Source organism: Euprymna scolopes, chromosome 15, assembly GCF_053919585.1.
Source record: "Euprymna scolopes isolate OS-2025 chromosome 15, ASM5391958v1, whole genome shotgun sequence".
NCBI lineage: Eukaryota > Metazoa > Mollusca > Cephalopoda > Sepiida > Sepiolidae > Euprymna > Euprymna scolopes.
In genome coordinates, this window is record NC_136496.1 from 45,851,593 (window position 1) to 45,868,902 (window position 17,310).

At 32.3% G+C, this 17,310-nt stretch overlaps 2 protein-coding genes across 5 annotated transcripts in view; one reads left to right on the forward strand and one right to left on the reverse strand.

Moving 5' to 3' along the window:
- The window catches only part of LOC145293813 (adenylate kinase 2, mitochondrial-like), a 187,158-nt gene that overhangs the window by 150,328 nt on the left and 19,520 nt on the right, over nt 1–17,310 (reverse strand). The gene's annotated exons all lie outside the window — the stretch shown is intronic.
- Nucleotides 1–17,310, forward strand: part of LOC145293812 (peroxisomal acyl-coenzyme A oxidase 1-like) — a 156,116-nt gene that overhangs the window by 108,513 nt on the left and 30,293 nt on the right. For all 4 annotated transcript variants that reach the window (XM_080140423.1, XM_080140422.1, XM_080140421.1 and 1 more), the window contains exons 8-9: nt 2,925–3,087; nt 7,910–8,100. In XM_080140423.1, the coding sequence (XP_079996549.1) occupies nt 2,925–3,087; nt 7,910–8,100 (354 nt within the window). The remainder of the gene's footprint in view (nt 1–2,924; nt 3,088–7,909; nt 8,101–17,310) is intronic.

Here is a 17,310-nt window from a genome sequence, read left to right on the forward strand (position 1 = left end):
ACAAAAAATATAAAATAAAAAAACATGCCTATAAAGCATCAAAACAAAAAATATGAAATAAAAAAGCATGCCTATAAAACATCAAAACAAAAAATATAAAATAAAAAAACATGCCTATAAAGCATCAAAACAAAAAATATGAAATAAAAAAGCATGCCTATAAAACATCAAAACAAAAAATATAAAATAAAAAAACATGCCTATAAAGCATCAAAACAAAAAATATGAAATAAAAAAGCATGCCTATAAAACATCAAAACAAAAAATATAAAATAAAAAAACATGCCTATAAAGCATCAAAACAAAAAATATAAAATAAAAAAGCATGCCTATAAAACATCAAAACAAAAAATATAAAATAAAAAAACATGCCTATAAAGCATCAAAACAAAAAATATAAAATAAAAAAGCATGCCTATAAAACATCAAAACAAAAAATATAAAATAAAAAAACATGCCTATAAAGCATCAAAACAAAAAATATGAAATAAAAAAGCATGCCTATAAAACATCAAAACAAAAAATATAAAATAAAAAAACATGCCTATAAAGCATCAAAACAAAAAATATGAAATAAAAAAAACATGCCTATAAAACATAAAAACAAAACATACATTATTTTGTATTTTTTGTTTTGATATTTTATAGGCATTATTTTTATTTATGCCTATAAAACAGCAAAAATATATTAAATAAAAAAACATGCCTATAAAACATCAAAACAAAAAATAAAAATAAAAAACCTGCCTATAAAAATCAAAACAGCAAAAAATATATCAAATAAAAAACATGCCTATAAAACATCAAAACAAAAAATATAAATAAAAAACCTGCCTATAAAAATCAAAACACAAAAAATACAAAATAAAAAACATGCCTATAAAATATCAAAACAAAAAGAAAAACACAAATAAAAAGCATGCCTATAAAACAGCAAAACAACAACAACAACAACAACAACAAAAAATAATTTTGAGATAGGAAAGATTCCCTAATCTTTAGTTGTTCATAGATGCATATACTTGGTATTTGCTGACAAAATGATAAATTTGAAAATTTTTGTCTTTTGTGATAAGATGCTTCTCTAAACAGAAGATATGAAATACATTTTTTAAAGAAAAAATTATATATATATATATATATATATATATATATTAAAAAGTTTGACTCATGTCCAGGTAAGCTACATTTAAAATTTCAAGTGTTTAGACCCAAAATTGGCGGAGGAGTTTGGTACAGTCTGCAAACGTCAATTCTTTCAACTTTGACCTCTTAGCAGACAAATTTTTCCTCTAAAACTGATTAAAACACTTGCTGCATATCTAAATATCCTTTATGTAAAATTTCAAATATTTAGACCCAAAATTTGCTAAATAGTTTGCTAGAGACTGCAAAGATCAAATCTTTTGAACTTTGACCCCTTGGCAGCCAAATTTTCTGTCCAAAACCGATTAAAAAGCTTGCCCTATGCCTGAATACACTTTATGTAAAATTTCAAATGTTCAGACCAAAAATTGGCTGAAAGGTCAAATTTTTTTTAAACTTTGTCCCCAATTTTCACCCCTTAACATTTATTGTTTTGGGCTCAAATCAAATTAAAAAGTTTGATCCATGTCCATGGAACCTACATCTAAAATTTCAAGTGTTTAGACCCAAAATAGGCGGAGGAATTTGGTAGAGATTTCAAAGGACAAATCGTTGAACTTTGACCCCTTGATAGCCAAATTTTTGGCTGAAAACTGATTAAAAAGATTTCCCCAAATCTCAATATTCGTTTTGTCAAATCTCGAGTAGAGTAGTTTGGTAGGGAAATGTATACTTACAGACAAACACACAGAACATTTGTTTTACTTTTATTTATTGTTTTGGGCTAAAATCAAGTTATTTAGTTAAATCCATGTCCAAGGAATCTATATCTAAAATTTCAAGTGTTTAGACCCAAAATTGTTGGAGGAGTTTGGTAGAGTTCTCAAAGGTTAAATCGTTGAACTTTGACCCCTTAACAGCCAAATTTTTGGTCGAAAACTGATCACCTAGATTTTCCCAAATCTCGGTACCCTGTATATCAAATTTCGAGTCTGTAGACTAAACATTGACAGAGTTATTGCGTAGGGAAATACACACACACACACACACACACACACACACACACACACACACACACACACACACACACACACACACACACACAGGCACGTTCACTTTTATAGATATATAGATAGATAGATAAATAAATGATGCACTGATATTGTAGAGGTTTAATCACAAACAACATCCATTTAACATGCTGGTATACATTGGATGACTTTTCAAATTGATTTCCATGCTAGCCTATATTTGGACAGATCTTTTTATTCTTCTTTCTCTCCAATCCATCCGTACTATTTTCTCCCATAATACCCTTGAACTTCCCCTCTCTGTGAACTAAACTTGTTACCTTAACTGTTCTACAGTTACTGCCCCAAGAATTCTTATCAATTCTTTCATCAAGATCAAAAGGTTAAAGTTTCTTATTCTCCACATATCGCTTTATATTGCTGATTGAAATTCTTCCTAGACTATTCAGATAATTTTGCATGTTTGTATGTAAAACGTCCTATCTGTTGCTGATAGGTCACAAATTGTTAAATCGCAAATCCAAAGGTCGTACATCATATTAAATATAACAGTGACAATTAGATTTTATCTCAGTTGAAAGGTTAGAGATTGATTGACATAGAAATTCTCTGTAAAACTCATACAAGCTTTTCACATTTACAGGCAGACCACATGATCTCAATTTGAACCAGTGTAAATATTTATTGAACAATCCTGCTTTTTGACTTTGGATATTTGTTTTCTTTTTATATGCTATTTATTTTGTTTTTGACCAAATAATATTTATGATTAGATTTTAAGATTTTTCTTTTTAACCCTTTTTTCAGCCAGGGTGAGGAGCAACTACTTAATTTTCAAACCCAGCAATACAAACTATTTCCACTCTTGAGTAAAGCCTTTGCTTTTATCTGCACTGGACATTCTACAATTGCTGCCTACAATAAATTATTCAGCAATAACAACAAAGAAGATATGGAACAGTTGAATTCAGTAAGTTACAGGGAAGAGAAATTAATATTGATTACAACTGGTAGAGTGTCAGATATCTCCCAAATCATGAATGTTGAATGCATATAGCTTCTCGGTCTTCTAACTTTTCTATAATCATCTCCTCAACACTCACAAAATAGGAGCAATCTGCTCTCTACTAACAAATATCAATTATATATATATATATATATATATATATATATATATATATATATATATATATATATATATAGTAAGTTATAAAATGTATATGGTGATTAAGCTACATAGAATATTCCGCGTTTCATCCACGCTAAGATTCATCAGGCTTACAGGGTTAAGTCTGATGAATCCTAGTATGGATGAAACGTGGAATCTTCTGTGTAGCTTAATCACCATATATATTTTATAACTTACTACCTAGCTCTACCTATGTATTGAGCACTGTTGAAGTAAATACTTAAAGTTTACGCATAAATTTATACTTTCGTATATTAATTTATGTGATTAAATGAAGTAGTTATATATACAGGGTGTCCACAAAGTCTGGCTACATAATCTACAGGATGCTTCCACAAAGTCTGGCTACATTGTAGCCAGACTTTGTGGACACCCTGTATATATATATATATATATATATATATATATATATATATATATATATATATATGTATATTCAGCATATGTTTATATACTTGTATGTACAGAATTCACTCCCAAAACTAATTAACAAATTATTATAAAATTTGAACACAGCTTCTATGCGTAATGTTAGGATATACTTATTTTAATTTTATAATTTTATACAAAGTAGGTAAAAGAAATAGTATAAATGAAATGGACTCTCCCGTCGATTTTGACATATGAAGTTCTGCTACAACAACTAAGTTGTTGGGAAATCCACACAGGTGATTTGTTTATAGTAGTGAAGGCTTTGTGTAGAACCAACAACACTTATTAGTATTACTGCATGTCTTAATGAAGACTAGGGGTGCATATCTCCTAGTGAATTAATGCGACCTCAGATACCAACCTGGAAATTTCTATGACTCTATGCAGTACATACAGCTCCTAGCCCTCCCAATGGTCACCCATCTGCTACTGGCCAGGCTCATCGTTGCTTAACTTTGGTGATCTGGTGAGAACCAGTGTGTCAATGTGATTGTGCGTATATATATATATATAATTATTTATAATTATTTACTGTAATAATTATTAAATACTTACAGACACTAGTGTTTTATCCTTTCGGGAATCATCAGTGCAGGGTGTCACGATTAACACCAGTGGATATATATATACACACATTTTTTGTTGTTATTTTTTTCTAACAATAATTGTTTTTGGTATGAGTTACTTCTCCTTGAGAATTTTTTTTAAGAAGAATTATCTCTTTTACATTCTTGGTGTCTCACATTCTAGAGACGTGTATAAATACATGCATATAAATATCTACATATAAATGTAAACACATATATACATATATTTGTTGTTTATGTATTTACTTAATTATAATAGATAAAATAGTTATCCACAAACATGTTTCACTGTATCTACAGCTCACCAGCATGGCTGATTATATTACGGTTTGATTCTACAACCACAGAACCTGTGGTTAGGTGTGTTATTCCTATACTACAAAAGCCTTGGCTAAAATTACATGGTAATTTATTGCCTTAAATTTATATAAAGTGTTATGTTATTTTTTCTAGTGATAATTGTATTTGGTGTGAGTTATTTTTTTTTTTTAGGTAGATATGTCTCCCTATATGTATATGTATATATAATTATTCCTATAAATTTTTTTGTGTGCATTGATATTCATATTAAAAACCCTTTTTTCTATTTACTTAAAAAAAATACAACTTTGTTATGTATAGGTCATGGAATTACATTCACCTGAAAAAGATCTAGCTAATTTGCATATTCTTTTAGACATTCATTTTAATTAATTCCCTATTATTTTTTTTTTTTTTGTTTTCTTATGGGATGATAATCTTTAGTTAATTATTATGTGTAATTATATTCATGAAGATAGTCTACATGATTTATATTTGCATAATATTTGCGTAAAAAGGTTATAGTACACACAAACATCTTTCTATACATATTTATGTATGTGTATGTATATTTGTTTAAAAAATTTTGCTTATCAAACTCCTGTCAGTTTTTAGTGTACAGACATGAAACTTATATAGGGTATTCGAACCCATGCAAAACTTTATATTTGGGAAAAATCAATGCAAAAGTGTGAAAGTTAAAAAATGAAATTTGCCAGGTGAAGGTCAAACGACAGCATTATTTATATGCATGCGTAACGTAATAGCTATTGGTTCATATATTATTTAATTGGAATTCATTATTGAGATGAGTATTATTTATTAATTTATTTATTGCGGACTATTATTCTCATCTTTTTTAGTTGTTGTTTTACAACGTTTCGGCCAACTATTCCTCTGACCTTCGTCAGGTGGTAACCGCGACAGGATAGGAACTCCAAATCTCCTAACTGCATTATCAGCAATTACTGGCATCCATAGTTGTTGTCGTCTCACCATGTTTTGGCCAAGTAAGCCTCTGGCCGGCTTTTGGTTAGGATTGAAATTGCTATCTTCAGACAATTCTCACCTGGAACCGTAGAGATTCAACATCTCTATCCATTGTGCCGCAAAGATAGTGGTTTCAATCCTACCCAAAGCTGGCCAGAGACTTACTTGGCCAAAACGTGGTGAGACAACAACAACTATGGAAGGCAGTAATTGCTGAGAATGCAGTTAGGAGATTTGGAGTTCCCAGAGAAATAGTTGGCCGAAACGTCATGAAACAACAACTAAGAAAGATAAGGATAATAGTCTGCTATTGGTTCATGTTTTAATTTTTAGCCTTGCAGCAAACATTTCTTTGTAGCTCAGGTATTAACGTCAAAGGAAAAAGTAAATCATAAGCTAAACGTTTTGGTTTCAATTCTCAATGGTGGTGCACAAGTCATTTTTTTTTAACTTTTAAATTATCACAATATATTGGGTCCAATATAATATAATAATAAATACGAAATCTGCATTAATCAAAATGTCATATTTAAATGTATTTTACGACCGGGTAATGCCAGGCGACTTGTAATTATATATATATATATATATATATATATATATATATATATATATATATATATATATATTATAATTAGCTGACAGCAAATCACCGGCATTTCTTTCTTCCTATGCAAATTAACACCCCATTGCAATGAAAGAATGAGGAACAGTAGCACATATTGAAGGCAAATTATCTAGCAATTATTGTAGGCAGCAGATAACTCTTGTTAAAAAATAACAATAATTGCGGAATAGGCTGTTCAACTTTAACTGATGTTATTACTCTTTTTTTATGTTGGTCTCCATTTCAACAAAGGCAACATGGATGTTTTTGTTTGGAGTTTCTCGGTTTTCGAGTTATCAAGTTATCATGCTTATTATTACAAAATCAGTCATTATGAAAAAACATAAAAAACCAATATTCTTCATAAACATGTGTAGATTTATGTAGATTGTCATTTATTGTTGTGATAGTGAATTTGTTTGTGATAAGTTTTATCTTTAAAATTTATTGAATATTCTTATAATAGATTATAATGTTTTTTTTTTAATATCAAGGTGATTAATCTTTTTATGAATATTGATATGTTGGGATGTGGATGAAGCTATGAATGGACAAAGTAAATTTAACATTAGAAAACTAAAGTGAATGTGAATTATAATGAAAGATTTATTTATTATATAACATGTTTAAGTGTGAAGAAAGGTACAACTGAAAACATAAAAAGCTCTCAAATTTGCAAAATAATAATAAAATAATAAAACAATAACAAAAATGTGTCTTATAAGTTTGCAGCATTTATAGTAGATGAAAATAGCTCCAATTTCAAAACTTCTTGCTATAAATAAATACTCCATGTTATAAATAATGAATTCATATGTTTTTATATTTTTGCTCTAAGCAAAATGTTTTATATTTTTATATATTTTATAATAATTATAATAATTTTTAAATATTTTATATTTTTATATATTTTATAATAATCATAATAATTTTTAAATATTTTATATTTTTGCTCTAAGTAAAATGTTTTATAGCTTTGCTCTAAGCAAAATGTTTTATATTTTTGCTCTAAGCAAAATATTAACAATGTTACCGAATACTTTTTCTTTTTACTTACTTGAATACTTATTAATATTTTCATGATTCCTAAACATATAATTCCCAAACTCTCAAAAAGTCTGAATCTTTATTTTAGCATAGCATTAATAAAAAAATATTTGCTGCTTCTGCAGAACAGTAGAATTTGAAATAAATGAATTTCAGGTGAAAACACTATTACATACTTATATGTCATGTCGAAACTAGTATAGATTCTAAAAAATTATGAAAAATGATTGTACAAGATGTTCTTACAAAAAGCATACATAGTAACTCAACATTTTGTATTTTTAATTGATGGATTTTAATTGAGAGCAAGCAAAGCAAGATAGATAAGTCAGTTTGTCATACAAAATTAGTTGCACAACTGCTCCACATTAAAACATACGATAAAACTTTACAATTCGATAAATTTTATTTTTACTTGTAATTATCTTTCTACTGAATCATTTCCCATAATTCTAGGAATTTTTAATAATTTTGCCATGACATGTAAGTACATAATAGTGTTTTTTTTTTAATCTGAAATGCATTTGTTCCAAATCACACTATTGTACACAAGCACCAAATATTTTTTTAAAAAGATTACTATATTATTAAAATGACAAGTGTTGTTTACAAGAATTTCTGCTTTATATATGTTTTTCAGCTTCATGCATTGCTTGCTGGATTAAAAGCTATCAGTACTTGGGAGGTCACAGAAGGTATAAAGGTTTGTCGTGAAGCTTGCGGTGGACATGGATTTTCTTTAAGTAGTGGCTTACCCCAACTTCAGTGCCACACGAATGCAGCTTGTACATATGAAGGTGATAATACTGTAATGTTGTTACAAACAGGCAGGTAAGTCATCATTATCTAAGTTATTATTTGTTATGATGATATCGACTGCCTAGATGTCATTTATTATGTGTATACTATATAATGGGTTCAGTTTTCTGAGATCAAGAGAGTACTGCTAACCAAAGAAATTTTGTATTGCAACACTAAAGTTATTTGTGAAGTGGTTTTGTAGTACATGAAAATGTGATTTGAACAAACACCAAAATGCGACTAACTTCATAAGCTACCCTCTTCCTTTCTCCAGTTCATTGGGATACACTTTCCTCTTTACTTCCAAAAGCAAGTTAGTTTTCACAGAAGTGTGTCAACTCAATATTTTTTCAATGAATGAAATTTGTTATAAAACCAAAATTTAACAAGCAGATGCAAACTTAGAAACTCTTATAAAAACAAGGAAATAATCAAAAGAGATTAAATCTGATGCAATTTGAAGAAACTAAGAACGTATGTCCCCCCCCCCTAGTTATTGGCAATACCCAAAGATGTTATTGTTGTCTAAAATGGCCCTAGTAAGGCTAGGGATCACTCCACAGTTCTATCTATACCCATAATACAGAGAATTTTCATATTTTTAAAGTGGAGTAATCTTTTGCAACTGTTCTGTACCTTTGAGTTTGTTGAAGTTGAGTCTTCATTCATCTTGCTTGTTGTCTCTTGCTTTTATCCTTGGCTTTTATTGGCAATTTAGGCAACGTGCAGTTTTCCACCACTCACTACGTTCTTAAAGCACAGAAGTGAGTTAGTGAATGATGTACTGGCATAGCTTGGTTATTCAGAATAAATGATCAGCAAATAAAAGAACATTCAATGCAGTAAATGTTATATAACAGTCGGGTTAGTTTATGTATAAAACTTTGATACAGTTGTAAAAAATAATCAAATGAGCCTTTCCTTCCACAATATGAATGGCCTAACGTTCTGCCCAATTTCCTATTTGGAGTCAATGCTAAGAGTTTTGGTAAGTTTCTCCTTGCTAAAAATGTGACAATAACCAGTTTTAAGAGGAATAAGTCAAATCCAAAACTGTGCTCAGATCTGATTGTGTTCTTTTCCTCTTCTATGCCTTTCTTTTTCTGTTTTTTTTTTTTTTACATGGAGGTCACCACTTATCAAGGCCCAGAAGCCACTCGGGGATAAGGGTTATTGTGTGTACAGTAATCAATGGGATAGTGTTGTAGTATTCGTTAGTATTGGAGATTTGATAAAGTGTCATTACTTAAGGGGACGATTCATCCTTGGACGTACTTGGCTTTTATATAGATAGAGAATTGCATCAGCAGTGAGATATCTACTGGAGCGGTAGAAGGATCCCACCATTTTCCCAGCGACCTTGGCAACAGACTTGATGTACGTATTCCATTTCAGATCAGGAGTAAAGGTCAAGCCCAGAAGCTTGTCAAAATATGACGCCTCCCCAAGACAAGAGCCATTCATTTCAATTGATGCCAGATGGGGATCAGAACGTTGATGATGTAAAGATAAAAACTTGGTTTTAGATGCATTAAAAGTAACAAGCCACCTCTTTCCGCATTAAACCACTTGCTGAAGATCAGAGGAGAGAGAATCAAAGAACTTGATCATTTACAGTTTTAGATGTGATACCATAAATAGTAGTGTCATCAGCATAAATTTCTATGAATGATGTAAGGATATGATTTGGAATATCATTGATGTAGATCAAGAAAAGAGTTGAGCCCAGGATGGACCCCTGAGGGACTCCAGCATTAATACTGCGAGCCTCTGATTTCTGCCCATCAACCACTACTCTTATTAGCTTATCAGAGAGAAATGATTTAATGATTGAGAAAACATTTCCAGCTATACCGTAGCTGGAGATCTTGTGAAGTAGGCCCTTATGCCATGCCTTATCGACAGCCTTTGATATGTCAAGAGCAATTTCCCTAGAAAGGAAGACTTTGTCGAGAGATTCGCTAATTCTCTGAGATATAATTGCTGTAGATCTAGCAGAATGGAAACCCTGTTGTGTGTCACTAAGAAGGTTATTTCTGCTGAGGTGGTTGACTACTTCTCTATTATGGATTCCAGCAACTTACTCATGACACACAGGAGACTTATTGGTCTATACTGAGAGGGATATGAAATCACCTGAATTCTTAAATACAGGACATACTGATGAGGTTTTCCAGGGTGTTGGAAAGCACTTTTCCTTAAGGTAACGCTTAAACAGTTTTGTAAGTATGGGGGCCAGTTCTGGTTGAAGCTTTTTTAACGCTATAATTGGAATGCCGTCAGGGCCAGTTACTTTACTGGAATCAAGGTTCTTGATTAGCTTGGCGACCTCACGCACAGATATTTGTATGTTGCATAGCGTGTTGTGTGTTATAGGAGGAAATACGGGGAGTTGATGGCCTTCATCGCATAGGGTAGAATTAGCAGCAAAGTTCTTGGCAAATAGTTTGGCCTTGTCTGATGCTGACGAGATGACCTCAGGTCCATTGATAATGGTTGGATAGAACACATACTTCTGTTTAGGATCCTATTTGTTATTTGCCAGAACTGGTGGGAACCAAGCCGCTGCTCAGCTACTTTGGATTTAACAAATTGAGCATATAGCTCTCTTGCATTTTTTATTACTTTTTTACAGTGGTTGCTGGCGTTCCTGAAAGCAGCTTTAGTCTCAGTGCATCTATTACGTTGGTAGCTATGAAAAAAGTGATTTCTGTGCGTGATGGCAACCACACATTCTGGGGAGAACCACCCCTCCCAATCAAGATGGAAACAATAGGCTCAGAAGTTCAGTTAATGTCTCAGTCTTACTTCCTATTCTCCTCACCCAATTTTCATCTATTGGCAATCCTCATTTACAATTTTGAGGAATTCTTCAACTCTCTTTGTGATGGTTGCTTCTCGACTCTATTTTTTGGTTTTCAACATGACTTCTTTTTTAATAAGTTACTCTACTTGTTTATCAATGGAGCATAACATTTAGCTTCAATTGTTATGGGATCTCCAACTTTGGACAATACTGCGAACAGTAATCTTCACTGTCCAGATATTTTTTCTGTTCTGACCCCCCCCTCCCTTTCAATTTTGTCATATAATTTTGATGGGTCAACCACTCATGAAATAGGATTAAGATTACTTTTATTTATCATCATGACTGTTATTTTTATCCAATCAACTTTTGTTTTTGAATCTCTGGTTGCAATTCTGATTCATTGCTTCTTAACAACAACAAAAAAAAATGATGACATTAACCTTTGTTTTAATTTAATTCACCACCTAACCAAAATTACTAATAACAGTTGCCTTGCCTAATAGTTTTCTTTACCTTGAAAATCGCTTATCCCTTCTTGTTCAGTGTCTACATTTAATTAATTATTAAAAATGGCATCGTTTCTTTATTTCAATTACTTCTACATCTCTGTAAGTTGCTAATGACAGTTTGAGCTCAAACATTTACCAGGATTCAAAGAAGAAACATAACATCTGGATTTTCTTTATTTTTCCTAACCTTTAAAACTCACAAGCCCAGCAAAGGAAGATAGGAAAATGGCACCCATCTCTATTTATTTGCCTCTCAAGGAGAACAGTGTTTGATCTCAAGGAACTGGATTATCTCTACACTGGCAAAAATTCCTGTGCAAAGCACAGGATTTTGCAATACTGCTTGACCCTGAAAAATGGTGTGCACTATCCCTAGATGGGGGACCATCATCATGCCAGGTTTGATCATGATCAGTCCATTGGTTTTGGCTGTAGGAGAGTTGTATACACAGACACAAACACACATGAATACTACTCCTCGAAAAGGGGAAATCTGAATTGAGACACAAATAAAAATTCTCTTAGTCTAGAAGGATTTCTATTTCACTGATTGAAGAAAGAAAAGAAGTGTAAAATGAGAACAGATACTACATTTTGCTCCTTTAAGCATCAAAACAATTTCAAGCTTTGAGATTTCTGTGTTCTGCTTTCTCTTGTTTGTATATTTAGAAAAAAAAACCCACCCCAATTCTTTTTCTCTCTCTTAGTTTAATCCAAGTTAAAAGCGATCTTATTTTGATCTCAGCTTGTAGATTTTGTTTAGTTATTATTATTCTCTTTTTTATTTTGTAATGATATACTTTCCTTTTAAGTTATTACTTTTGTTGATCTTTACTTTGTCCCACTTCAAAAACCACTGTCATTAGTAACTTGTGGCGTTGAGTGGTCATTGAAAATTGTTCTATAAAAGACCACTTAATGAAAACGTCCAGATTATTACCAATGCATCCATGAGGCAAAGCCTAATTTAAGGTGAACAATGATTGCAGCTTTCTTGTGGCTTTCATCCCTAGGTATATGTGACTCGAAGCTGAATTTAGGATCTTAACATTAATCACAGCATTCTTGACTACCACCCAAACTTAGAGTTAGTGCATGTTTTTATCCTCATTATTAAATTCCTAAATTTTTTAAAGAAGTGGCCAATATTAAGGTCCCTCTAACCTATAAAAAATATGCTTAAGCTTGTTCATATTCACCTTTCACATGTTTACCTGTCTCTCTTATGCTATCTGGTTTGAAAATGGGTGATCATTAGGGCTATGATAACGGAATATTCTTTTCATTGTTTGGACTCCCAAGTACATATCCGACACATTTGGACTCAGTTAATCAACCGAGAACCACATCACTCTATATAAAAGAATATAAGATATCAACGGATACACACTCGATATGTAAAATCTCATTTTTATTTTTCTGTGTAGGATTTTATATAAAAACTAGACTGCCCGTGACCCATTGGTCAGTATATGTTATTGCTAGCTATACAAAATTAATGTATAAACGCACAAAAGTTGAATGAAAATTACAAATAAAATTCGTAAAATCCGATGTAAAAAAAAAAGGCATTTGCAGTTTTGTTTTTATTTACATATTTTAAATGCGGAAAAAGTTAACACACCTGTAATCACACAATTCGATCTTTGCTCTCGTGGGATGCAATATGATTTTTTTTATCTATTCTATTTTGTGTAATACATGAATATAAAATTTACCTAGTATTTCAGTTTCAACATTCACCCGTAAATTATGAAAACATTATTTGTGTATTTTATTATTTTAAATGAAATGAAAAAAAAGTAAAATACTTAAGCAGAACGATTTTTTTTATTTTTAACAAAAACCAATTTAAAAAAAAAAAAAACAGTTTTGTTTTTATTTATTTACACATGCACATCATAAACCAAAAACAGATGGACGGTTTCAATGCCCAAACAAGACGATTTGTCGTTTCTGAATTTTTGAGATGAGGATTATTATTCATCGGACTACTGTTCTCATCTTGAGTCAATATAACCTCTGACCTTCTTCAGGTGTATTTTGTCGAACTCTGGAATGTTTCTGTCGGACTCAGGAATTTGGACAGAATTTTGAGTGGATTTCATATACACAGTTCTTAGTCATGATATTTTCGGTAGGGGGCTTCACTCTCACAAGCTGTTTCCTGAGAGTTGAATCACTCCTGAATACTGTCCTGATGTCATATGGATTACATAGTCATTGAAGTTTTTCAGACAAGCCCTTCATATATGGTATACAAACCGTGGTGAGTTTCTGAGTCGTGTCCTTTTGTGAATCAATCTGGATAGTTCATCTGCATGTCCGATATTTTGGATGAAATGTACTCCATTTTAAAATTATAATTCAACAGAATTATGCTCCATCATTGAAGTCTGTTTGCTGTGTGAGTGGGTTTGCCTTTTTTAGATCCAAAAATAGCAACAAGGGCTTGTGGTCAGTCTGCAACGTAAAAATCCTGCCATAAATAAATCTATGGAATTTTTTAATTGCATAAATTATTGCCAGATTTTCTTTTTCAATTTGAGAATAGTTTCTCTCTGCAGGCAAAAGTGATCTGGAAGCATGAACTATTGGCTTCATTGATCCATCTTCCAGTATATGGAAAAGTGCTGCTCCTATACCATATTCACTTGCATCTGATGCCACAATCAATTCTTTCTGTGGATCGAAGTGTGACAGTGCTAAATCAGATAGCAGGCATTTCTTAATCTCTTCAAATACGCTTTAGCACTCCTTTGACCAAATCCACTTTCGTTCAATGGTGCTCTCAACTTATGCATTTTTGGGATATAGAGCATAATATTGTGCTAAACCCCAAAAAGATTGTAACTGAGAAACATTGCTAGGTGCTGGCATCCTCTCAATGGCTTCTGTTCTCTGAGGATCTGGTCTTCTGCCTTGGCTGTCAATGATTTGACCAAGATATTTTATCTGTTTTAAAAAAAATTCACATTTTTCAGCACTCAATTTGAAACCAAATTCCTCAATTCTTTGGAAAACTGTTCTGATATGTTCCTTATGTTCCTTATGTTCCTGCACATTTCTATTCTTTACAAGAATGTCATCCAAATATGCGATTACAAAACCTAAATCGGCAAGCATTGTGTCCATTATTTGCTGAAATAACATTTTTGAGTCTGAAGAGTCCTAAATGGGTATTGATACACAAATACTTTGAACATTCTTCACTGACTTTTACCTCCGTTCAGCTTTGAAAAAATGTCTTCAGGGTAGTGGCATAGCATTAGTTTGTGCCGCCTAGGGCGGTCAGAAAATTTGCCCCCCCCCCCTCTGGCATATAATTACCTGTTTTGTCCCCTGCCCACCCGCTGGCATATAATTACCTGTTTTGCCTCCCCCTCTGCTGGCATATGATTACCTGTTCCCCATACCCCCCACCCCACGTACTGCTGGCATATGGCAACCTGTTAAAACCTTCAAGATTCCAAAAAGCCCACAAAATATTTATTTTCATTGAACTAATGTTTACACGATTCCCTTCAGTTTTTAAATGTTTACACGATTCCCTTCAGTTTTTAAATTTTAATTTAATTTAACAATATCTTTTCAATAATTTGAATAATAATAAATATGTAAACATTAATATGAAGGGAATTATGTAAACGTTAATATGAAACAAAAGAAACCAAATATTTTTTTCAAAACAAAAACGTATAATTCAAATTATAAAAAAATGTTAAATTAAATTAATTGGCTACACAAACAAATATGATAATAAATTTAAATGAGAACATTTGGACATGTGAAAATGTTATAAAATGATAAAATCATTTTTATTCACTTTTTTGTTGTTATTAACGTCCAAATTTTCACAAAAAACATGGCTGTATGAAGGAGAGGATAGTCCGATGTAGTTTTCTTTTCTTTTTCTTCATAAGAAGAGATAAAAACGTCTTGTATCCGTGCTTTTTGAAATCCGTGTGTATAATCGCTCGGTTTAAATGCAAAATTTAAGGAATTTGTTGTTATTAATAATGTTTCAATCCTTTATAAAAATAGTTTTATTTTTTTTTAATGAATGTATTTGTGAATTGAAAATAAGGCTATAAATTTATTTTTTGTGAGAGAACTATCCCAAGGCATCAAGTCGGTTGAAAATTTACAAACATACTTTTCACACTTTTTTTCAGCAAAGTTATCAATAACTCTATCAAAATTCATTCTATCGACAAGTTTCCTCTCTATGGAGAGGATTGCCAAGTCTGTAAGCCTTGTCTGGCTCATTTTTGATCGAAAGTAGTTTTTATGAGTTTCAGCTTCGAGAAAGAGCGCTCACAGCTGGCAACACTAATGGCTCGGGTAAGGAAAATGCGCAGCAAGATCACAATATTAGGGACAGAATCCTCAAGGTGGTATCTCTGTATAAAGTTCAAAAGTTCAAGAGGTCCATTGATTTTATCTTTTGCTGAAGCTTTCACAAAATACTGTAATCTCTTCCTTTCGGCAAAGAAGTTATCTTTTTCTATATCTTCATCAACTTCACCAAGCTGACACTCATAATTATCATCAAGCAGATTTGATGGTCTAAGAAAAATTGAAACTAGATGCAAGGTTGTGAACTTGTGGAAATTTGCAAGATATTTCTTCAGTCAACCTGTCTATGACAGACAGCATTTCTCATCTGAACTCAGTATCAAACCCCAGTGTTGCATCAGTCAATCGTTCACCACCCATTCATATCTTTTTTCGGATATGATGCTCCATGCTTATCGCCATTTAAGAGCAGAGTTTTTTGACTCGTCTATTGCAGTGCCCATCATCTTTTCTCTATTCTGAAGAAGCCAATCTCTCAACCCTGTCAGTCTGACAGAACTTTGTTGCAGATCCAGCCCCTTTTCTTGAAGATACTTCTGGGCATCATTGATTTCTGGGAGAATAGTTTTCCAAAAGCTCAGAAATAATAGAAACGGAAACGACAATACCGAGTTGAGAATTAAAGATGCATCTTATCTTGTGTTTTTATTTTCTCCTTCTTCCGTGAGCTGTTCGAGGGCAATAGCAACTTCCAATAATTTTTTTACCACATCATTTACAGCATCTGATCAACTACTCCATCTATTTTCCATAGTCTGCTTGATACTTAGACTGGCCAACTGAATCAAGACGTCCCAGCGATGTGTAGATGCAGAAAAGAACGAGAATAACCGGTCCAATATACCAAAAAAATGTAAGAGTGAACTGCTACAGAGCGGCATGTACACAAGCCAGATTTACTGAATTGTTAGTGCATGGCACAAATAGAGCTTTTGGGTTGATTTTGGAGATTCGTTTCTGCACACCCGATCAGTGGCCTGCCATAATAGCAGCATTGTCAAATGCCTGCCCAATACAATAACCAATCTGAATCCCATCGTTCTCCAGTTCTCTCAAAATCAGTTTAGAAATGTCCTCCGCACTTTTACCTTTTGTCTCGATGGAGCGGAGAAACGACTCCTCCACTTGCACTTTATTTTCCTCAATTTTTACGTAGCGCACCATCTCACTCATCTGGTCCTTGTGAGATACATCAGGAGTGCTATCAAAAATTATGCAAAAATATTTACTTTGTTTGATCTGATCGGTGATTTTCTTTCTCAGCTGCTTTGCCAAAATGCTCACAAATTCATTTTGAATTTCTGGTGAGAGATAAGAAGTAGCGATTTTCTTTCCCAGGTTAACTTTCACCAAATTTTCACGAAGGACAGGATCATAATTGGCCAATAAATTTATCAATTCTAAAAAATTCCCATTGTTTTCTTAATCTCTTTCATCATTATGGATGTCTTCCTGGTGACCCCGTAGTGCCAGATTCTGCTTGGCAAGAAACCTGATGATATCTAGCAATCTAGCTAGAATTTTTCGCCACTTCTTAGTTTCCTTATCACTAAGATGTTGCTC